The sequence below is a fragment of the Ostrea edulis genome, chromosome 8, assembly GCF_947568905.1.
Source record: "Ostrea edulis chromosome 8, xbOstEdul1.1, whole genome shotgun sequence".
Classification (NCBI taxonomy): Eukaryota; Metazoa; Mollusca; class Bivalvia; order Ostreida; family Ostreidae; genus Ostrea; species Ostrea edulis.
In genome coordinates this window covers 14292180-14317863 of record NC_079171.1, presented here as the reverse complement: position 1 = coordinate 14317863, position 25684 = coordinate 14292180, and the positions used below count along the sequence as shown (strand labels likewise).

General features: G+C 35.9%; 1 protein-coding gene across 1 annotated transcript in view; it reads right to left on the bottom strand.

The window, feature by feature from the left end:
- The window catches only part of LOC130046531 (receptor-type tyrosine-protein phosphatase epsilon-like), a 34009-nt gene that overhangs the window by 6683 nt on the left and 1642 nt on the right, over positions 1-25684 (bottom strand). Inside the window, exons 2-17 of the mRNA XM_056146974.1 lie at positions 23152-23385; positions 19745-19999; positions 18072-18209; positions 16810-16947; positions 10472-10569; positions 7764-7876; positions 6586-6653; positions 5926-6209; positions 5176-5263; positions 4274-4347; positions 3970-4006; positions 2422-2519; positions 1324-1452; positions 1012-1160; positions 784-919; positions 252-398 (exon numbers count right to left, since the gene is read on the bottom strand). Coding sequence (XP_056002949.1) covers positions 252-398; positions 784-919; positions 1012-1160; positions 1324-1452; positions 2422-2519; positions 3970-4006; positions 4274-4347; positions 5176-5263; positions 5926-6209; positions 6586-6653; positions 7764-7876; positions 10472-10569; positions 16810-16947; positions 18072-18209; positions 19745-19999; positions 23152-23385 — 2186 coding nt within the window. The remainder of the gene's footprint in view (positions 1-251; positions 399-783; positions 920-1011; positions 1161-1323; positions 1453-2421; positions 2520-3969; positions 4007-4273; positions 4348-5175; positions 5264-5925; positions 6210-6585; positions 6654-7763; positions 7877-10471; positions 10570-16809; positions 16948-18071; positions 18210-19744; positions 20000-23151; positions 23386-25684) is intronic.

The following is a 25684-nucleotide window of genomic DNA, read 5'->3' as shown; positions in this document are numbered from 1 at the left end:
CCTTTCTATTGAATTTTCTGTCGTAAAACAAATCGTGGAGATTGTGTTCTTTCCCATTAATAATGTCAGAACAATTCCGGACGACAAACGGAAGCATTTGTGGCAAGATGACAGAAACTGGAGCACATAGTGGTCACAGAATTTTACATTTGCCATGAGCTTGTCTTTCTACAGTGTTCTATTATTTTCAACACACATAAATCAACCAGTTTAAACTAGTTTAATACACATTCAAGTGAATCCACACGCACCTCAAACTCCTTCCTAATTGTCGTCTGGTTGACTGGCTGGTCTCCCGCCAATTGTTCTGCCTTCTGCATGAACTGATTAAGACTCTGGGTGTCAACAGCAGATTTAAAGTATTCGTTCAGAGCAAGAAACACCGTCATGTATTGTTCCTGAAAGGGAAATCCACTGATTAGCAAAATCGAATACATGACAAGATGGAAGGATGAAATTATTTTTCTTGATCATTTTTATCAGGTTCTTTGTTATTACATATTTCGGATTTAAAACATTTCGATTAAGCATCACTGAAGAGACATTATTTGTCGAAATGCGCATCTGGTGCATCAAAATTGGTACCGTATAAGTTTTACATGTATAAGATATATCACCTCATACTTTCATTTTGATAAAAGGGATAATTCTTAATTCAAACCATGTACTTCTCCACAAATATTTCAAATTCGCATTAAATATTCATAATATTCATAAATATTCATATTGAAAGAAAATATACATCCATGATTAAGGCGTATAAGAAAACTAAGGTTGAATTACATAGGTTTGGACCATGTTCATTCGATTTGCCCTCATTGTCTTCACGTATTCCGCTATATTGACTTTGCCCGTCACCTTCCCGGCTTTATACAAAGCATCCAGGGCGATATATGTGCCAGTCCGCCCTATTCCAGCACTGAAAAATACCAAGTCGATATAAAAAGCACTAAGTTTTCAATTCATTTCACCTCAGATCCTTTATCAAACTTGAAGCAACTTTTTTTTAACCTGCAATGTACAACAATTGGTGTTTTATTTTGATTGGGTTTTCTCCTCGTCACGTGGTCATGGAAAACAACCAAACAGAGCGGATCTGGAGTCCCGTGATCCGGCCAGGAGGTGTAGTGATATTGTGTGACAACGCGGGACTTTTTGAGCTGAAAATACAGAACAATGTTAACAAGTGTATAGATGTATGGGAATATAGATTGATATAAATATTTGTTTTGAATTATTCGACAAGATGATTTATTCTATTGCTTGGGTTTCTATTATTTCGCCCATGTAAACTCCATCTATTTAAGACACAGTATATATTACCTCTTTGTGTGAAAGGGAGAGTTTTCGGATGACGTAAAACGCATATTTTTTCTCTTCCACAGATTTGACCACAAATTGTCCAAAAGCTCTGGTTTTCATTTCTTCTGGCCAGTACTGTGTACACTTTCTCTGTAAATAGCATTCATGTCATCAATATTAATTTTAAATGCGAATACTTTAAATATGTCAAAAGTTAATGAACAAAACTATTTTTAAACTTCTGCTTGTTCAAGCACAAGATGTTATTTGTACGCTCAAAGGTATTCAATGTCAGCATTTTATTGATCCTGTTTTATCACTCGTAATATCAATCGTGTAGAAATAAGTTTTCATGCAACCATTATAACTGACACGATATTGAACTTTCCTTAATAACATAATAGCATTAATCAGTTACCATATCATGGAGGTAATAGTAAATTCTGTTACTTGGATATTAATTTGATTCAGTGAGGAAAAATCATCACAGTAAAATAATCTTAGAATGACCACAATGACCGTTACAAAACAATAATAAACTGAATAAAATGTCGAAGTATCAATTTGTTCGAAATGACTCCTAAAAACCTTGAAGTTACATATGTCAAACTGTCACACACATATAAGATAACTTGCTCTCTATTTTTATCACACAAAGTTTGTTTAATAGTCTGATCTTCAACCCCAGCTTTACAAAGTTTCGTTTTCATTTTCTTTTTCACATCTCGACTGATTTCGTTTTTTGAGATTAAAGTTTTACTGTGTATATCTTATTCATTTCTGCACCTTATTCCAGTTGATTATTAACACATAATTAATTTGAAGTGAAGGATTTGGAGGTGAATAACGGTTATAACGGTTATAACCCCCAACCACATGGTAGGACAATTTCGAATAAAGGAACGTGCTTTGTTTTTAAACATCTTGACGGGTGAAATCCCAGATTACGGCCTGGAAAAGTACCTTCTAATGTTGAAACTCATCCCTTTAAACATTCTACGGATCCGCCCCTAGATTCTATCTCTGAAAGTACATTGGGTTATGTACCTCCACGAATACTATAGCTTTTCTCAATTCCAATCTTTAATCCCTGAGAGGTTCTTTACTGTAAAGATTTACCTTGACTCCCTCTTTAAGATTTGTCAACATCACAATCTGACTAACATTGTCCTGCCATATCATCGCCCAGAAATCCACCAGGGTGGTTTGTTTAGGTCCTGGAAGACATTGTGATATAAAAAAGACACTTTGCAAATTAATGTATCATGCCTACATATTTCATTACCACTTTAACTTTCTGTACAGTCCAGACGCTTGAGATTTCATTTTCGTGTTGATTTTAGCCGAGTTGCGTAGCAAGTCACGGCTTTTAAATTAGCGAAGGATAGGCATCCAGTCGGGCAGACGGGCGGGCTTGCGGCTTCCACAATTACCTTATCCGGTCTCTAACTTTCCTACTATTTTATGCAACTTTGTGAGACTTACATAACATAATTCCATTCAAAAGAGGAAGGTTCCTAATTACCTTGAGGTCAAAAGGTCAAAGGTCAAGGTAACTTGATCACTAAATGCTATATATTTGAGCTTGTCCGTTCTCTAATTTTCATATTACTAGGGGCATCTTTGTAAAACTTACATAACATGATCACATCCAAACGAGAGAGGTTACCACTTATTTTTACGTCAAAACGTCAATGGTCAAGCTCACTTTGTCACTAAATGCCATACATTTAGCCTGTTAGGTCTCTAACTTTCATACTACTTGATGCATCTTTGTCAGACTTCCATATTTTGATCTCATATAAAAGAGGAATGCTCCCAATCATTTTTAGGTTAAAGGGTCAAAGGTCAAGGTCTCTTCTTCACTATATACTGTAGATTTGAGCTTGCCTCTATCTGTTATACATGTACTTGCTGGAGCAACCAAACTTCAACTCGGCCATACGCATCTTTGATGCGTTTTAGCGATTTTTAATTTCTCTTACATTCCGTCATCAAGACAGTACATTGATTCCAGTGGTTTTGCATGGAATCAAGACTTTCAAATTGACTCGATTGGATCGCATCATTGATGATAAACATCTACAACGCGTCCGAATAACTAGGTTCGAATGCATCATTAATCTACGGTCAGCAGCTAACTAAACACAGCAGTATACTTGATATACATTTCAGAAACTTTTCGTACTAACAATGTCAGATTGTATTCTTATCTTTCTTAACATGTGAAATCAGCTGAATTACAGTGTAAATCATAAATCTACAAGTGTAGGATGTCCGGGTAGCGCTAATGCTTATCATTTCTACGACCTCAGTTCGATCTCCGTGATCGGCAGGGGTTGTATGTGAAAAGGTATGGTAGTCACAGGCTCAGACAAGTGGGTTTACTACATGTAAACTCACATAAAGACCTCCTAATGTAAACATCAGTACATATCAAATGACCAGATTGGAAATATACATTCGCAACTTTATCGTGTGTCATCTTAGGTACATGTTTATATACATTTGCGTGCATCTAAATACCGAATATATATATATATATAGTTTGTAAATAAAGAATTCGGTATTTGATACAGTAAATACATCCAATAATAAAAGTCAAGAAACACAAAACTCGAATAATTTGAGTGTGTGTGTGTGTGTGTGTGTGTAGATAACCAATACCTTGTGAAGCTATGTATTCATTCTCTTCGTCTGTTCCCTTAAATGAAATAAACATTGAAAGTGGAAACACAAATGTGGAACACTTGGGTATTAAAAACACACAGTATAACGCTCTTCGTCATTATAACTTAAATTGAATTCACAAATTTATGAATACGAGAAGTTTACAAACATTTTGACAATCTTTAATTTGTGCAATCAATTTTATTTCAAAAAATGAATTCTTACTCTATTTCAGACTTACTTAATATAGAAAACATAAACATTTAGTTTCTTCAACTACTAGTTCATAATGTCGACTCACATTGATGTAATTGGCGTTGATATAGTCAGACGATGTTCCATTATCTCCTTTTAAAATGACTCTGGAATGATCATCTGTAAACAAAAAATAAAAAAGATATGTATCTAGTTTTAAAAAAATTCATACAAACGTTTTCAATCAGGTCCGAGAAACCGCGCTGGGCGACAAAAGCATGGAAGGTACGTGAGGGATCCCGACATCGAAGTAAAGCCTTTTTATGTAGCCAAAAAGGAAATAGAGAGACGATGTCATGGTTAAACATTCTCATTTGAAACCTGGATTTCTCTTATCATTTTCAAATGATACACAAGAAAATACTTTCAGCGTATTTTTTATCAGATTACTGTAGTGCTGGATTCGTTCAAAATGTGAGAACTAACATAATTGATTGCTATATTCGTCTTTTCTGTATATCAGTACCAACACAGAGAATAACTGCACCACATTCTTGGATATCAGGCTACCCCTTGCTACCACATTTAGCTACTCCTTGCAATTTCTGTTTCATAAAGCCCATGGAGGTGCCCTTTACAAGTTAATGAAAGTTGAATATTACATGTAAATGAGTTAGCCCAATGTCGAAGTTATATATAAACCAGTAGTTATAATTATCAAAAGTATTCCTTCAACAGCGGTGTTCAAATCGTTATAAACGTCATCGCTATCAACGTTAGATACTCGCATATGCAGGTTACTACAAAAGTATAAAAACAAACAGAAATTGCGCTCCATGGCACATGATCATTTTAGATGAATGAGGACAGAATAAATTCCAGGTCCCACATTTGTTGTTGCTTTTATATTCTCCGTTAGACTTGTGCAGAAATAGAGAATGTGTAGATAAAATACATTTACTCTATTCAGCAGGGATTCTTTTATAACATATCATCATGAAAACATACACGGGAAAGTCGTTTTAAATCTGTTTCTCGGCACGTTTTCGGGTCGCTTTCCGGCATCACACTGGTGTTGTTCCCCGTACGGCAACATCTACAGGAAGAATAACAGATAATTAGAATTTCTTCTCCTTAATTGTACGTTAGATACATCAGGTTATGAACAATTTATATAGATCATACAAACGAGATGCTGATCAAAGTGACTTTAAAGATTTTTAAGCCAATATCATTTTCAAACTAACTCATTTCCTTTTTTAACCTTATAGATCTTTACCAATGGAAATAATAGTCATATCCTCATGAACGTTAACAATGTGTATACGAATCTTTATAGACACAGTGCGACAATTTTAACGGCTGAGAATACTTTGAGAGAAACGGAAGTAAAATGTAAATATGATAAATGAATTTCATTTTAAAATGACACGAGAGTATGAACGATAACGATTCACGCGATAACGCCTCATGAATAATGCTGACATAAAGCGTTACAGTTCATGCTGTTATGTATTTTCAAAAATGAAATTTACTTCTTAGATACCATTTGATCAATGTTTACAGAACTTACATGAAGAGGCGTGTCACTACATGTTAACAGTATGTCCTCAATTAAAGAAAATGGTAGACCAATGAACTTTTAAAAGAACATCCTCAAATCAATTATACATGTTGTTTCATTTGAAATACAACGTCATTCCTTGTACGTACAGTTCAATCTTCACTTGTTTTCTTGATCTCATCACCATAACTTACAGCATATTCTCTTTTAAATCCATTCTCTTCATCTTTCTTTTTTTCGGCAATAACACTCTCTAGCTGACTGACGGGAACATCGGCAATGGTTTCTTCATTTATGTACAGATCACCATAGGGATTCCCTGCGCCTTCGTCATCAGTGTCGTAATCAGTCTTGGTTTCGTATTTCTTCGCGTTTGTCACAGGAGTTGATTTCCTTTTCGGTTTGGAGATGAGCTTATCTTTTGGATCCAGATTCTCGTAGATGTTGGTGAAATTTTGACCTACTTTGTCGTTGTTCTCTACAGAAAATATAATCATTGCTAATTTGAGAAACTGCATTTGATCTATAATTCGTTTGATCAGAGTCAAATAGTCAAGAATGTTCTATATATACTTTAATACAGGCAAATCCCTGTATATGGTTGATAGCACAGTTCCCTTTCTATGTAAAGCTATCTTATTTTCTTTTTATATATCAAACATAATTATAGTGATAAATCACTTTAATTCCCGATACTTTGTTTTCAGCGATACTAGTAAAAGAAAATAAAGTCAGTGCAAAGAAAAGGTATCAAATCAAACTGACATTTGGAAAAAGGGAGTTATTTGATCACTGGTTCTATATATTGCATATGTACCTGTATAGACATATATAAAAACGAAACTTTTTCTTACGATATAAATTTTCCGTTGGAGGTCTCGCTTGAGGAGGTGGATCCGATCTTGTTTTAGTCGACCTCATTCTAAAAATATCATTTACATGTACATATCGTATGTGTAACATGCGTTATTGGCTTGGACGAATTTGTGTAATTTACATATTTATTTGCTCATCTGCAAACCTAGTCATTACATGTAGTAAACGGTCCGTATTCATTTGTCCCAGTCAATTAATTTTGTATTTTTTCGTTTATTATTCAATTTGTTTGATCTTGGATTATTACGTCATGATAATAAATGGCATGTTCACTTAAACTGCTTTGTTTTTCATTAGATACTTGATACAATGATTATTTAGTAACAGAATCTCGGGTACGGAATGCCAGAGCTTTTTTCTGTATGTCTCAAAATTGTTCGGTATACATTTTATTGAAGGTAGACATTAACAGATAACTGACAACTCAACTGTACGACAAACGGTATGATTCCAGCTTCTCAATCGTCAACTCCCCATATTTTTGTAGCAATGTTCCATTATCACCTGCATATGGTGTTTATATCTCTCAACTGATTCGATACACAAGAGCTTGTTCTGCGTATAGTCAGTGTTTAAATCGAGGCAAGCTACTGACAAACAAGTTGATGGTACAGAGGTTTCAACAGTCTCGATTGAAGCCAGTATTGCGCAAATGCTATGATCGTTATAACGATCTATTTCGTCAATACAACATATCATTGGGTCAAATGCTGTCCCAACGTGTTTCATGCATATATTGGCACACTGATTCTGACTACGGGTTATTCCGTTTACCTGATCGGGATATACGGCTCAGGGCGGGTGTGATCGGTCGACAGGGGATGCTTACTCCTCCTAGGCACCTGATCCCACCTTTGGTGTGTCCAGGGGTCCGTGTTTGTCTAACTATTTTGTATTGTTTACAGGAGTTATGAGATTGATGACTGTTCGTTATCTTCACCTTTCATTTAGATAAAATGATGAAAATATATGCAATCACATGAAGGACGCTCATCAAATTTGGATAACAAATATCTTTCATAATATACGATAAACAACTATTGGCTAGATTAATTTATATTCCATAAAATACCGTAAGAAAAACTTTTGCAGAATTGATATTCCTCTGTTAGAGATTTTTTTGTGTCTACAAATAAGAGAAACGTAACAAGTTTACCTTCTAAACACGATCACAACTAAAACAACAGCGATACATAAAATGACAGCCGCCGCGACCCCACCTATAATCGGAGCGCTGTCGACTGTATTTTCATGTTCTTGTTTGTTCACCTAAAAGATAAACTCCAAAGAGTCATGACAAAGAACCTGGATGCAGCGTGCATATAGATCAATAGTATGATTATATGTAGGCTTAAACGATGTACAGACCCTGAAGCGTGCTACTACACCTCCAAAGCGTTTCGTTTCCTTCCGTGCAAACCGTTCACCGTTCTGTGCAAACCGTTCACAGTTCCGTGCAGACCGTTCACCGTTCCGTGCAAATCGTTTCGTGCAAGAATAGTACCGTGCATGATCAAGCCACGCCTTTAGAAACGTGCAGATCGTTCAAACCACGCCCTTAGAAACGTACAAACCGTGCAAGTCATATAGGAGAGGTATACATTGTTGAGAATTCAAGCAATTATTTCAAAATGTTTCTAAGAAGGACTTTCAACAGTGAAAATCTGCAAATAATCGAGAGAAAGAAAGAGAGAGACAGAGTTTATAATAAAATCACTGGGCAGAGAAAAATTCGATACCATTTATCACCTTTGGTTGTTTCTAGCAAGTGCAGAAACATGTAGATATCTGCCCGCGGTAGTTTATTTTAAATATAGGAATAATTTATTTGTCTAATTACATTTGTATCATCAAGCTTCTCTTTTTAAATAAAAAATATTCAAAATTGCTTATTTTCTGCGGAACTGTCTGCATAATGCAAATACCGACCTGTGTATAACTTGTATATTCCACACAAATTTTTAAACCACAATAGAGGTCAGCTAATCCGGGTATTTGAAATTAACATTCGTACAGAATGTGTGAAAATCGGCGGGGAAATTGAAATATGACAAAAGAGGTGTTTATACATTTTTGTCTCTTACAAATGAATGCAGTTTTCTATAGGTTTAAGATTAAGGCAAATGCAACAATCTAATTAAAACTGGATGTTAGATCCGGTCACATATATGTTGGTCATTACTGAAGTTAGTCATTATTTGTTTTATCTATTCATTTATATACTTGATTTGTTTCTCAATTTATTTCAACCATATTTTGATTGCTTCTTTTTGTTTTGTATTTTCTCTTCTTATTCAAGGTGACACGTTCTTATTGACTGGCTAATGCAATGTCTTGACCCCACCCACCCACCCCCCGCCCGAGAATATGTTCCAGTTTTACCGGACAAGAAGTTTTTTTTAATCATGTATCTGTCTTTGAGAAGAGGCCTGGAATATACTAATTGCACACGTGTTTTAACGACAATCAGCTTGAATGTAAAAAAAAACAGCGCAACAGATGCGACTTATTCAATGAATTTAATAAAGCAATGTATAAATAAAGCTGAATAATCAATATTCTATGACGGTACACTTTATGCATTTTTTCCCTTTAATTCCGAAGTTAAAAAATATTCATTTCCTTTTATTCCAACGTGTCCATAAGTCAATTTAACTATTCCTTGCTTTAGCTAACCCCAGGATGAAACAAATAATGCCGAAAAAAATTAAAGCGTGCAGGTCATGCCTATCGTTTCGTGCAGACCGTTCACAACCCTCTTCCCGCCCAAATACATGTATTTTTCAATCTTTCATGACGAGAAGTTTTTTGAAATCATTTTATCTGTTTTCATACACGTACACATGTAGATAAGATGTATAGTTTATTTAACATCTGTCTTTGGGAAGAGACCTGGGATATACAAATTGCAAATGCATTTCAACGACACTCGAAAATAGACGCGATCATTTCATATTCAGTTTAGATGAACTTAACAGAGTAATGAATGCTTAAAATTTGATTAATCAACAATCCTTGACGATACGATTTTTGCATATTTTTCTTTTATTTCCGAAATTGAAATTCTTTTCTTTTTTTTCATCCCAACGTGTTCATAAGTCATTGATCTAATAAATAAAAATGAAATTAACCGCGTCGTACATGAGCAATCGTTTTAAAATGAATCATTATCATTTCTTTCTCAACCTTTGTCTAATATCTAGAATACTGCAATCATATTGAAACTATTTGAACCAAATAATACCGAAAAAAATCAAAGCGTGCAGTCCACGCCTACCATTTCTTGCAGACCGTTCACGAAGTGTGCAAGCCACGCGTACAAAGTGGTCAGCATTTCATGTGAAGCGTTTCGTGCAAACCGTTCACCGTCCCATTCAGACTGTTCAGCGTTTCGTGCAAACCGTTCACCGTTCCGTGCAGATCGTTCAGCGTTTCGTGCAAACCGTTCACCGTTCCGTGCAAGAATGGTTTCGTACTGTTCCGTGCAAGTGGTGTAGTAGTACGCTTCAAAGTCTGTATTAAACAGTAAAGTCTTTATCATAGTTGTGTTATTCATCTCTCTCTCTCTCTCTCTCGCTCTCGCTCTCTCCCCCTCTCTCTCTAACATCGCGTATTATTATATTTCATCATATCTTTCAAGATTGAATCACCCCGTGCTGATTTGATAAAGTCTTTCAAGGTATGGTGAGCCACCTTAATCAACCCCGGAATGTTGCGACCTCAGTATGGAATCCACATATATCGTTTAATTTAGTTTGGGTTCTCAAAGGTATTTATAAATTCAAAGTAATTTAGTTTAATTCTTAGTTCCAGCAATTTTGGCAACACGTTATTATCGAATCTGATGTGTAAAACCACACCTACCTGTGGACATGATCCAGTCACAGTGTCACATGTTTGATTGAAGCACCTCATGCTGCATGTTTCATTGCAGTTATAACCAAAGGACGTCCAGCCACACTCTAAAGAATACAGTAATTAATTAAAACAAGTAATGGACATGATATCGTATTTGACGGGATAAAACCTTAAAGGAGGGGATATGACAATAAGGAACATAGTGCTTGCTTGCTATAATGATGACAGCGTGATCATGAAGATAGCAAGCAGTGATGAATCTAAAACAAAACCCATAATATTAAAAAAAAATAATAATAAGGGTAGGGGGAAACACGGAACCCCTAAAAACACCAGATGTGGGATCAGCTGCCTCAGAGGAAAACTTATGGTTTATGATACAGATGCATAAGAATTACAGTACAATAATATAGGAGTACAATAAGACTTATGTAAAATAGTTTATGAAAATGAACACTTCTCCCGTACAAAAAAAATAACTGAATCTAACCATTTTTGTTAGGTGACAATCGTACTCTCTGATCAATTGTAAATTCCACTACCCTGTGCAACATGTGTGATTTATGAAAATTGACAGAGCATAGAAAATTAAACACTCAACTTTGTGGTTGCAATTCTATTCCGTGGGTACCGAATTCACATATACTTTCTTCAGTTCGTCAAATATTATATGTTCAACATGTCAATGATATTTTGTAATTTCTCAAATTTACTTGCAGAATATCATTGGAATTTCTATATCATTTAATTTAACATGTTACATGCTTTTCCATTTGTTGAAAAAATATTGGTATATAGTATTTAACTAAAAAGATGCCGGAACTACTATCAATTTGAATGTTGGGGATTCCTCTGGATGCTTCACATTTATAGATCGATTTATAGATTGCAAATCCTGAAAAGAAAAAAAAAATTAACATTCTATCCATATATACTACTCAAAATTTGATAAGGATCATAGATATTTTTCTGTTTAAAAAATTAATAACTGCATAACTGGCAATATTGTGTCCAAGTGAAATCAAAAACGTCTTCAACAAACTTGCACTTGCATTTCATGCCATGGGAAATGCGTTTCTCATCACAGTTTATGCTTTAGCTACCATTGCACGATTTTCACTAAGGCATCGGTGTATGTTTCTTTCTAAAATTTCAAACTCACTTGAGTGTTTACACTACGTTTATCAACACAATGCCCCCTCAACGTGTAAGACGTTGCCTGACGACAGAACAACTGGGCAGATGTATTGGAATGCTTGACGCTGCCTATTCACAACGTGACATTGCAAATGCACTAAACGTCAGCCAGAGCGTTGTAAACAGGGCCTGGAACCGCCAGCAATCTTTTGGTACAACAGCACACCAACATGGGGGTGGTCGTCAGAGGTCGACAGCCCAACACCAAGACCATTTTGTGGCTCTTCAGGCACGACGCCATCCCTTCTGGACAGCAACCAGCCTACGTAACGACCTCCTGAACGCCTTGGGGATGAATATATCCACTCAGACGATACGGAATCGGCTTCATAATGCAGTTTTCAACTCGAGAAGGACATGTGTTCGAGTCCCTCTGACTATTCGACACCGGTGGGAGCGATTGGACTGAGCTGAAGATCATGTCACTTGGACACAGAACGATTGGATTCAAGTTCTGTTCACCGATGAGTCCAGGTATTGCCTGGACTTTACAGACAGGAGGCACCGAGTGTGGCGACGACAAGATGAACGTTTCTATGATGCCAACAGCAGTGAACATGACCGTTATGGTGGTGGTTCCATCATGGTCTGGGTTGGAATTAGCAGGGATGGAAGAACAGATATCCATGTCCTGGAGAGAGGAACAATGACGGGGGTGCGGTACCGGGATGAGATCCTCGATGTTTACGTCAGACCCTACGCTGGTGCTGTTGGCCCTGAGTTCATCCTGATGGATGATAACGCCCGTCCTCATCGCGCCAGGGTGGTGGAGCAGTCTATTCAGCAGGATACAATTGTCCGTATGGACTGACCAGCGCGCTCGCCGGACTTGAACCCGATTCAGCATGTATGGAACATGCTGTAGGTTGCTCTTTCACGCCGTAGAGCACAACCCACGATTTTGGCAGAGCTCGGAAATGCCCTCGTGGAAGAGTAGAACAACCTTCCCATTGGAAACATCCGGGTGCCTATTGACAGCATGGCTCGACGTTGTCAAGCCGTCATTGATGCAAGGGGAGGCCATACCCGGTATTAACACTTCATCGACTAAGTGTAATGATGGACTATCCCCAAAACTGTGTAATTCTTTCTTTGGTTTGCTGTTAACGTTTTGTAATGAAATGCCTTTTGGTGTTGTTATCAGATTTCAAGCATTCCGTGTTGATAAAAGTTCATGCCGTTCATGAATGTTCATTCATAACCTGAGTAAACAGGTTTCTGAGTCAAATTTATGTCTTTTGTTATGTTAGTGGTAAATTACACACATATAACCTAGTGATCCTTATCAAATTTTGAGTAGTATATATATATTTATTCAACAAAATGAAACAAATTTTAAATATAAATAATAATTGATTATACAAAATGAAATAAACATAGCTACTTGGGACCCCCCCCCCAAAAAAAAAATAATAACACACGTCTGCTTCTGTGATTTTGAGAGTCATATGTATTCATCCGGGGATGACAATAGTCCAGTTTGCACGTTTCGATAACTTCCTTCATGTCACAAACCCAAATGCCAGATACAGTGCACACTGTCTTCGAACACTGCAATATCGTAGCCCTTAACGACGATGGTTTCGAACTAAAACTCCGGCATAATATTTGTTTATGAGTGGGCATCAAAACGAAGCTTCCGTATGACATTGCAACAGCTGTGGTACCTTAGGAATTCACTAGTAAAACTAAAAAAAAAATCTGTAACACTCACTTGTACACCTGAAAGCCGTGACAACCCTCAAGAGAACCCTACCTGGCATCCCACACTATCGTCATGCACGTGTCCCACGCTTGCTGTTAGTACCAACATCGAACCTTGCACATAATTCCAGTTCTATTCAACAAAATTACAGCAATTTTCTCTCAACAGGGCTTATCTCCAACTCTTCCTTTTAAAACTGTATATTTTACTCCACAAGAAACCCGTTTGCTCAAAAGTAAACAACAGTTCGTGGAAACCGCCATTAACGGATTTATTTTCTTTTTCAAAATGTGTATTCACAAATTACTACGCCCTTATCGAAATGGCATAGAATGTAGTCCATTAAATCAACTGAAATCATATCACGTTTTCAAATATCAAATGAAGAGGAATAAATTCCTTATTTTTTCGTTGGATGGAGGTATACCAGGAAAAAAGAGACGGCACACTTTTGCATTATGCGCTACGCGCAATGAGGCAGTTGTTCGTCTTTTTTTCGTAGTATATATTTGAATTTTGCGATTAAAATGATACTTTGAAAGTGAAGTTTGCAAATTAATCAATATTTTGCTAACATTATTTTTCTTTTAATGTCACCAAATCCCCATATCATGAACAAAAGAGATACAATGATTAGTGATAAACAACGATTTCCCATAACATAGAGAATATTTTGCATTTGTGAAGTGCTTCTTGCAAAACTGTGTCGATATCATATTCCGGTTTAATGTGTATGTATACTGGCAGTGGTCAGATCGTACTATCTCCAGTGCCCTCAAACACTGAGCTTTCGTCAGTAGATAGTCAAGTCGTTCCCTATACCATTTGACAATTTACTGGTTTATTGAACGAATATACATCGGTTAATGTACAATATGATATTTCCAGAACGACGCCTTCAGTATATATCGTAAATCATGTACATGTCGAAGTTTTCTCGAGTTTGAGTACATATTGCTCTTCAGCTCATAGGAGCTATAATAATTTCCAGTTGTTATGTGAAAGAGGTTTTGATTTTTAAAGTGTGGTGTGTATTCCTCCTATCAAATGGAGGACTAGAAATAGGAAAAGGTTTTTAAAGTATGTGTATCCCCTTTGAAATGTTCCACGAAAAGTGAATGCTCATAGTTTAATCCAATAGTATTTACCCAATACTATTAATTTGTGAATTGATGCCAAATTTTAATCAATACAAAACATGTATGATGCTAAATCCATAATGCGAGAATAACGCGTTAGTTTTCGAGAACTATGTCGAAATTAAATTAATCGAATTCGTACATCAACCACGTTGGATTTTTAAATGTGGATTGTTAAGTATATAAAATGCATATGCTACACATGCATACGGGCAACAAGTCATGGATAGAAGAAAATACCAATTGCATTAATGATATTCACATTTGCTGCACTACTCGGCTATTCATGTGTAATTTTGTGACGTTTGCATTAGTTGCTACCACAAGTGGAAGAACTAGTAAGATGTTAGATGTTGTTTCTAATCAATGGTATATTGATTGTATACTGCTCAAAATTTGATAAAGATCATTGATATTTTTATAATTAAAAAATTAATATCTGCATAACTGGAAATATTGTGTCCAAGTGAAATTAAAAACGTCTTCAACAAACTTGCACGTGCATTTTATGCACTGGGAAATGCATTTCTTATTACAGTTTATGCTTTTCCTACCATTGCACGATTTTCACTCAGCCATCGGTGTCTGATTCTTTCTAAAATTTCAAACTCACTTGAGTGTTTACACTACGTTTATCAACACAATGCCCCCTCAACGTGTAAGGCTTGACGCTGGCAATTCAAAAAGTGACGTTGCAAATGCACTAAAAGTCAGCCAGAGCGTTGTAAACAGGGCCTGGAACCGACAGCAAACTCTTGGTACAGCAGTACACCAACATGGGGGTGGTCGTCAGAGGTTGACAACTCAACACCAAGACCATTTTGTGGCTCTTCAGGCACGACGCCATCCCTTCTGGACAGCAACCAGCCTACGTAACGACCTCCTGAACGCCTCGGGGGTGAATGTGTCCACTCAGACGATACGGAATCGGCTTTACAGTGTTCGAGTCCCTCTGACTGTTCGACACCGGTGGGAGCGATTGGACTGGGCTGAAGATCGTGTCACTTGGACATAGAACGATTGGGTTCAAGTTCTATTCACCGATGAGTCCAGGTATTGTTTGGACTTTACAGACAGGAGGCACCGAGTGTGGCGACGACAACGTGAACGTTTCCATGAAGACAACATCAGTGAACATGACCGTTATGGTGGTGGTTTCATCATGGTCTGGGGTGTAATCGGCAGGGATGGAAGAACAGATATTCATGTCCTGGAGAAAGGAACAATGACGGGGGTGCGGTACCGGAATGAGATCATCGATGTTTACGTCAGACCCTACGCTGGTACTGTTGGTCCTGAGTTCATCCTGATGGATGATAACGCCCGTCCTCATCGCGACAGGGTGGTGGAGCAGTACCTTCAGCAGGAGACAATTTTCCGTATGGACTGGCCAGCGCGTTCGCCGGACTTGAACCCGATTGAGCATGTAAGGAACATGTTTTAGGTTGCCCTTTCACGCCGTAGAGAACAACCCACGACTTTGGCAGAGCTCGGAAACGCCCTCGTGGAAGAGTGGAACAACCTTCCCTTTGGAAACATCCGGGTGCTTATTGACAGCATGGCTCGACGTTGTCAAGCCGTCATTAATGCAAGGGAACGCAATACCCGGTATTGACACTTCATCGACTAAGTGTAATGATGGACTATCCCCAAAAACTGTGTAATTCTTTCTCTGGATTGCTGTTAACTTTTTATAATGAAATACCTTTTGATGTTGTTATCAGATTTCAAGCATTCCGTATTGATAAAAGTTCATGCCGTTCATGAATTTTCATTCATAACCTGAGTAAACAGGTTTCTGAGTCAAATTTATGTCTTGTGTTATGTTGGTGGTAAATTATACACATATAACCTAGAGATCCTTATCAATTTTGAGTTGTATATATACAATAAAATATGTTCAATTCAATAAACAAATAACACAATTTCAAAATTATGTGGTGCATTTTCAATGCATTGGATATTCTAAGTTAACACTTAAAACCTTGTTACAGTAGAAAGGAACAAACATTATCTTTTCTTGTTAAGTTCAATCTATTTCAAATAGACTATTGTAAAGCCTTACTTAAGGAACTTTAAATGGTCTTAAATTTGCGAAAATCATATATATCATATAACACACGACATGGACTTTTCATTCTGTATAAATTTGATGACCTATCTGTGTTCCATCCCAACCCTCCCGACGCTAATCTACCTATTATAACCCGATCCCCATGGGGTCACTACATTTGATTTATCTGTTCTATGGCACTGTCCGTAAAAGTAGTTCCTTAGATATGCATTTCTACAATTCCTCTGACCTTGGTCACATTTATCGCCTTGAGCTCCTGCGTCACATCCGTTTGGACAACTTCCGTTCACGTGATTACATTGTTCCCCATCACTACAGTTACCACAGTTCTGTTTACACTCCAGGCCGTATCTTTTATTTACACAGGCTGTAATATATAGTAAATCATGCTTAGTATGCTAGTAATATTCAAATTCATCACGTATATTGACAAATGATACAATCATATGATATATATATAATCAATGCAATATCATTTTCTGAAATATGTAGTCTCATAACTGCAATGGTGTGTGGATGCAAGTTAGATAATGCGCATTAGCGTGTTATAAAAAATTGTTTGCACACACCGTTGTTGTTATGAGACTAAATCCTTCAAAAAATTATAATTCTTGCTTTCTTAATGTGCATATATTTCATTTATATCTTAAACACTTCCCGACTAATTATGTTGGCTAGTAGCAATTAGAGGACCAGCAATTCAAAGCAAAATCTGATGTCATAAGGAAAAAGAAAAGAGTGCACAACGGATGAAAAAGTATGGCCAATTCTGGAAAATTTGTAAACAAACAAATATCAAAAACATCAACTTATAAAAAAGCTGTACAATCCGAATTGGGTTTCAACAGTGCACATATTTTCAAATCGATTGTAAACAGTGTAAGTATAGTTACGATAGATGCTAGTTGGGCATGTTGTAACTTCGAGCAATTGAGTAAATGCCTTTTCCAATTAAATTTAGAATTTCCAAACTGTTGGATTATACAGGTGTCGGATTAGATAGAGTGGACTGTATTTGCTAAACATACATTAACAGCTGTACCAATTATAATGATGTGTTACTTATGTAGTGAACGTAATTTGATGAACTGTTTGCGCGGTAGTAAATGTCGACTTTTTTACTGGCCTGAAATTAGGGAACATTCTTTTTGTCCATCCATGTATTTTTATATTTTTCTTTTACTAATTCTTCTACCCAGGAGTACAATCAACTACAATGAATGCTAATGCCAGTTTCCTGGTTTGGTTGGGCTACACTACGATTACTGAAAGGATCTGTGTTATCAAAAGAATTATGTATTTATGTTTAGAACAAATGTATGACATATATGAAATGTACGAGAGGACCATCCTTATAGAGATTCATTGGTCAACATTGATATATTTCTTATAACCGTTAATATACACGTGCAGATTGCCAAATTGATCAACGTCTTCAATTGTCGATGAAGTGCAATTTTAGACCAGGGTTAAACATGTAACAAGACTCACCCTGATCGCAGACAGACCCCTTGTATCCCGGAATACACCCCAGACAGGTTCCGTTCACAATGTCACAGTGTCTCTCCTGACAGTTCTGGGGACATTGATTATTGCAGTTCTCTCCATACACGCCTGGTATTGGGCAACCTAAAATCGGTTGATGAATTCATTTTTTATGTAACCAATACCTCCATTCTATTTCCATCAAATATCTATTAAAAATAGCTATAAGGGAAAAAAAACAAGCATTCTGAGAGTATTACATGACAATACATAGTCCCCTACCGCTCACAAAAATTATCGGACCGCAACTATATTCGAAATTCATTATGTAAGTTATCAGAAAGTTGAGTTGTTAGATTATCATAAATATCTAATTTTAATAAGATCTCTATGTATGGTGCAGAAGTGGATGACTCTGTTGTGTCTTATTTCGAGTTCAAAAGAAAATATCGAAGCGACATATGAATGCATATTATTATTGTTGATATATGAAAGGTGAAGACAACGAACAGTGATCAATCTCATTATTAATATATTATAAAGCAACACAAAATAGATATTTGTGCAAACATGGATCCCTGGACACACTAGAGGTGGCTAGGAGGAGTAATCAACCCCTGTTAACCGGTCACACCCGTGGTGAGCCCTATATCCTGATCAGGTAAACGGCGTTATCCGTAGTCAAAATCAGCATGCCAAAAATGGCCTAACAATCAGTATAAAACACGTCAGACATCATTTGACCCAAATGATAGGTTGTATTGACGAACTATATCGTTATAACGACCATGGAATGTGCAAAATGCTGAATTCAATCGAGACTGTTGAAACCCCTATACCATCAACTTGTTTGTCGGTAGCTTGTTTCGATTTAAAAATTGACAATACGCAAAACAAACTATTGTGTATCGAATCAGTTATGAGATATAAACACCATATGTAGGTGATAATTACTACATAAATATGGGAAGTTGGCGATGGAGAAACTGAAATCATCCCGTTTGTCATACAGTTGAGTTGTCAGTTTGCCGTTAATGTCTACTTTCAATAAAATATCTAAGTATGAAGCAGAAGTGGACGACTCTGTGGTGTCTTTTATTTCGAACCCACAGCGATATATCGAATCGACATGTGAATGAATGTTATCATTGTTATTAAACAAAATGTCGTCGATATATCTAAATGTCGAATTGAAGGCCACAGCAAGAGATTTTACCAAAGACTACGAAGACATTTTCAATGAGGAACATCCGCATATTTTTAATTTCAACAATAATTTAAATATAAAATGAATATCTACAAACAAAACAAAAGTAAGTCTGTAAAACTGATAATTCATGCTATTTATCTAAGTCAAAGGGTCATAACTTGGTGAAAAATTAAATAACTGAAACGAAATTGGAACTTGATATATAACTTGTTATGACAATGCAATGTACCAATGTACCAATGATAAATAAATATCTGTAAGCACGACAAAAAGTCTGAAAACTGACAATTCATATCATTTTTCTAAGTCCAAGGGCCAATCTAATGTAAAATTTAACGGACCGATACGAAATTTGAACTTAACCCATGAAAGTTCGAAAGCTACTCGTTCGTTTGTCAATTCAAACATGGCCTTCCTTGTACTTCCATACTAAAAAAAAACAAAAAAACCATAATTTGTGTTTACTTACCGTAAACTTCAAATTCACAGAGTTCGTTGTATGCGTACTGAGAATATCCATCAGGATAAGTGACATTCTGTAGTCTCTCGTTGTAATAAATGACGTAACGTCCGTGTCTAGGACATGTTATGGTTGTCGTATTCGGTACTGTGGCGTTGGTGTACATCGTGTCTTTGAAACACAGTACCCCGTCATCTTTGTTGGTTGTGTTCGATATGTACACCGAAAAACCAAGGAATCGAGCGGTGTAACCATTATTGGAATCTGAAAACCCGTAATTACTAAATACGAGGAGGTAGAATATGTATAACGTCTTTTTGTATTATTTATCGCAACGTGAGTGTGGATTAAAATTTTAACTAACGTAATACACGTAATATATTACTAAAGGGAGAGTAAAGGTTCAATTTATTTGAAAAAATTAAAAGGAATCAAAATGTCTCACACAAGTCATTCTCTAAAATTGTATGTATTCAGCAGCATTTATTTCCTAATTTAAACGATTGTAATCTTCAAATTATGTACCCGATTTTTTACTTCTTTTTTTTTTATTTCCTGGACAATCTACTATACAAGCTGGCACCAAGTGCAACTTTTGACAAACATGATGCCATTTCAAAGTTAAGGAATATCGTTCATATATAGGTATATCAGAAAGGGATAAAATGATTTGGGTTGAGAAATATTTTCCCACCAAAATGACTTTCATTATGTCTTTAAGATTAATCATGAATGATTATTGGTTTTATTAGGAAGCCCAACGAGGTCAAAAGGTCAAGGTGCAATATAATGATAAGAACGAGGTCAAAATATCAGGGTACAAGATAATGATAATTCATACATATGGTAATTACCACATAAAACGTACGTGAAAATGTCACAAACGACTTTGAAATGTCGTAATGACAATGAATCAACAGTAACATTTAAAGTCGTATCTTGTATACGTATACTGTATTATTATGGAATTACATGGTCGTTATATTAAAGCAATACAAGCTGTAACTGACGGAAAATAAATTAAAAAATAAAAGAACAAATAGTCAACATATATGTGATTGAATATATATAACTTAATAGAATCCAAGTGAATCTGAAGCAATAAGTCCGTCAAATCAGCAGAAAATATATATTCATGAATCATTGTCATCCTGTCAGTAATTCCTGCTCGTAACCTCCGATGTGCATTGACCTTGGAGGTCACCAGTCGGAAAAAGCGAAAGAGAGACACTGAGCACGTGTTAGATTTGTAAACAGTTTAACATGCCAATTTTATAGAATTCACAATCAAAATTTCATTTGAGTGGTACATTTGCGTAATTATTACCTTTTTACACTTGCATAGTATTTCTAGTCATTCATGAAACAACGTAATATTTTAAATCAAACGACACGTGTCGTTACTCGCGTCAGTTTCCGTCTCTGTATATGGCCTCGGTCTCAGCAACCCGATTATGTTCGGCAATCATCGTTCCCATGTCCGTGTATACGACACAATGGCGGTTTATACGAAACGCTCATTGTAGGTGTGCTCTCAAACATATTCCCTTGTTTATTTTGCAGAATTTTTCTTCAGATCTTGGGGATTATATTACTGAAACCAGTAGGTGTTATTTGGTGAATAATTGGATAGTTGAAAAAATACCGTCAGTTACAGCTCGTATTGTTTTAAGTAACTTTACATGTAACATGCAATCCGGAAAATAAATCATCGTCACAAGTAAAATTTTGTTAAAATTGTTTGAGTATATTGAGAATTCTTTATCTCTTGTTGCAGAATTTACTTCAGAGATGATTAAAAGCACGTTTTCAAACCTAGGAGATATGTATGACAACAATTATCCATAAAATCGATTTAATTTTTGACTGTTTGTCTTGTGTGTACATCGCAAGCCTGCTGCATTTTCTACTACCGGTTCACAGACTTGTTATCTATCTATACAGTACGCGCACAAAACATACATTTCTATAATTGATAGGGAGTTATACGTTTTCTACATCGAAAGTATGTCAAATGATCAGTTAGAAAAGGAAATCTCGGTAATATGCCTTATCATTATCTTTATAAGTATTATCTATTAACGAACTCGTTGAAATGGTAACTCTATTCGCGAAGATTGCCGAGCGAATAAATAACCGTTTCAACTCGTTGAATAGATCAAACATCATATCTCATTTGCTCTTTCCATCACAAGTTTTGAGATGATTCCCAATACAGCAAAATAGCTGATTCAAATCATTTCCAACGTATCATTACCGATAGACGTGCTTGTTCATAATCACACGCGGAAAAAGAAATAATGCGATCAAGTCATATAGTTACACTTATTTGCATTCATACTTATGAAATAAATTTGTTTTACAAGGCATTTAGATAACTAAAGCTAGTAATTACTTCATTTTCATTCAAACTATTATTTTTCTTTCAAAACTTTTTTTCGTTGGCGTATGCTGGAAAACGTGTTGAAATCATATCAACAATCAACTGCTATGGATTGATAATACTTTATTTCAACTGAAACAATTCTTGTATTAAATAAAGTCTTTTTATTGGAATTTTGTTGGTTTTAAATTCAATTATCACGTGTTTTCCAGAGTATTGGGGGATAGGACGTCCTGTAAATATGGTAAATATGTTCACATTTGTTTTAAAATGGATCCAGATAAGAGAGATTTGACATGTTGACCTACTGCTGTTGTTGGAAGAGTTGATGGATCGTGTGCGTCCACCTAGCCATATTGTTACCTTGGTGACAATACTTGTTGATTTCTCTTTTTTGTTCACATTTTTAGTCGATTCGTAATTTCAGAGTATTTGTTTTGGGTTTCTACATTTCTATGAACTGTGTGACTTGCATTATGTCAGTGAGTGCAATGCTATTTTCTTGCAATTTTGTATACAATGTTTTCTGATACTTGTTTGCCGCTTTCAGATTCATATATTTGTTCTTTTTTCGAATAGAGTTGATACAAAACTTTTGTTTGACAAACCAATCAAAAAATTAGTTAATATATTGTTTATACGTTAAATGTGATAAACATTGTTGGAAAGATTGCAAAAAATCTTGTTTTTAATTCATGCATCCTATTGATAAATAGGAAATTAGGGGACATTGAGGAGGAATGATCTCCAAAGTAGTTCGGACCAGAAGTGGTATATACAACGGGCGTTTGACAGAGCTATGGTATATCAAACTAGCAATATGCACCACACGAATGAGATAAAGTTCCAAACATGTAGTTACTAATTTCGACGTTCGGTATTCTCTTTTTACTCCGATATATAGATTACCAAAGACTTTACCTTAGGTCTGATTGTCCATGCGATGTATACTACGAGACGGTTCGTAATTTACGTATTGATAGATGACATACTACTGATCCTTACCAAGTATGAAATGATTCATAAAAATTACCCCAGGCCACATTGTCCGTCCTGTAGTATATAGTCATGTGATGTATACTGAGAACACCTCCTAGATCCACCCACCACTTCGCTGTTCGTTTATTATTGTCAGATACCGTACACTGTCCTCCTAAAGAAGAAAAGTTTGATTTCTGGCCGTCCACCGCTAGATTCGCTCCCCATACATTAGAAATAGAATTATAAGGATTCAGCTGCCGTGTAGATTTCCCTGAAGCAATATTGTCTGAAAAATGGATAACGGTTATGTGTATTTTGCCCATTGCAAGCAGTGATCGAAATGTTGGTGAATCACTTCATACATGACATAGGATCGTAAAACGGACTTTACACCAACTTATACTTGTGCTCCCAGTTCCTACCACCACAAACATTTACAAAAATTTCAAGATCGAAACATGTATTCAAAAATAGTAAAATTATGCAATTCCTAACTTTAAATTGAATTATGATATTTTCACAATAAACAATGAACTCACAACACGAGGTACATAATGACGTGTAGATTACATATTCTTTTTTAAAAAAGAAAATGATATTACTTTATTGAATAAAGTGTCGCGATTTCTACTTTAAATTTGCTTTTAAAAATTGTTTATTTCTTTAAATGGACCTGTGAGAGTATGCCTAATTGTCAACGATGTAACATACATAATAATATTTCTAATCTAAAAATAAATAATAATTGCACACTTTATTATAGATATAACACCAATTACAAATGATTGAAGGAATAGTGTACTCATGAAAATATTTATTGTCAACTGCCGATTTCATACTTGCTTTCCTCGTTACATTCTTGGGTATTTACTTCGCATTTTGTAAGCACTGGTGGATAAAATATTTAGGGTTTGAATGTTAAGACTCGGAAAATTTGTCAACATCGACCTAAATGTTGTCTAAAGTGAAGTGAAGCTGGGTTTTTAAAGATATTCAACACTACTTTTAAGATTAGTTGATCAAAGGTCACATGTGGCGTCATTGTACCACGTGACTACCTAATTAATTACGGATATTTATTGAAATAGGGGCTTACATTTAAAACCGTATTCTGATTAATTATCGCAATATTTCTGCAAACTATTAACTACTAGAATGAATTACTATATGTATAAGAAAGACAATATGCATATAATTTTGCATACTTTGGAAACATGAGCTATGACCGTCCATTTCTGCTTCATACTTAGATTTTTAATTGACAATATGGAAGAAGGAAACAGCCATTACTTGTGATTAGACTTGTAGTCTGTATTTGGACATGAATAATGTGCAGTCCGAGCCCGAATTTGCTACGCACGCAGTCGACAAAAATAAATAGGCCTAAAGGCATTGAATTTAATAGAAATTTCGCTTCAAACACTCTTACATTTCCACTATCATCCATTACTTCTTTTAAAAAGAGGTAGGCGACGGGGTCAATATATCAAACATTGTAACAACGAATAAAAATTCTTATTGACAAGAGGGGTGGGATGTTGCTACATGTATGTGCTGGATCAGCATTAGTGATCATAAACTAGACGTTTTAGACACTGACTATGCTGTTTAAGTCATTTATATTTTATATTCTATTGTTACCTCTACGCAAAAGAGTTCCTTGTTGCCATAACAAATTTAGATTCTAGACTTAGACTTAAGTTACGACAATCTTAGTTAAGGTTTGCTTAAGTTCGTTTTGTGATCCATTTAAGTCAGCAATCTTAACTACGATCAGTCGTAATTTAAAGTCAAAATTTTGACTAAACTTTAAGACAGTTTCATGATCCCAAAGCCTGGACACCTTATCCCACCTCTGGTATATCCAGGGGTCTGTGTTTGCCAAACTCTCTATTTTGTATTGCTTATAGAAGGTTTGGGATTGATCACCTTTCATTTAGCATTATAATATCCTTTGTCTTATATGATGTTTTGTATGAAATTTGTGACGAACGGATATTTTTAATTGCTTGCCTGAAAAATTCGGGACATCTAGGAAACTTGAGTGGCAAATGCGACCCTTGCAATTATGAATATGTTAAAAAAGTGGAGGACAAATCTTACAGTAAGGACTGTGTTGTTTGGAGTTGTAGCATTCGGCATTGTAACAATGCGATTTCCGCAACTTTTCAAGAAGTTATCTACAATTAAAGCAGGTAGTACTTACTTCTAGGTTTAAGAGCTACATGTTACTGGGTACTTTATTTAAGATAATATTAAACAATAATAATAGGCGCATACTGCTCAAAGCGCTTTACAATACACTATTACCCTGACATACCTTATATCAATCTAGAACATTCTCAGTTTCCTGGGAAGCATATAGTGCAAGCTGCCGTTACAGGCGCTAGAGCACTACATGTAACATTCTAACAATATCTTTCATTGTATATAGCCAGGTACCCCTTTTACCCTTGGGTAGAGTGAGAAAATCCATGTAAAGTGCCTCTCCCAAGGACACAACGTCGGCCCTGCCGCAGCCAGGACTCGAACCCACGATCTTTCGGTCGAGAGTCTGACAGCCTAACCATTAGGCCACTGACGCA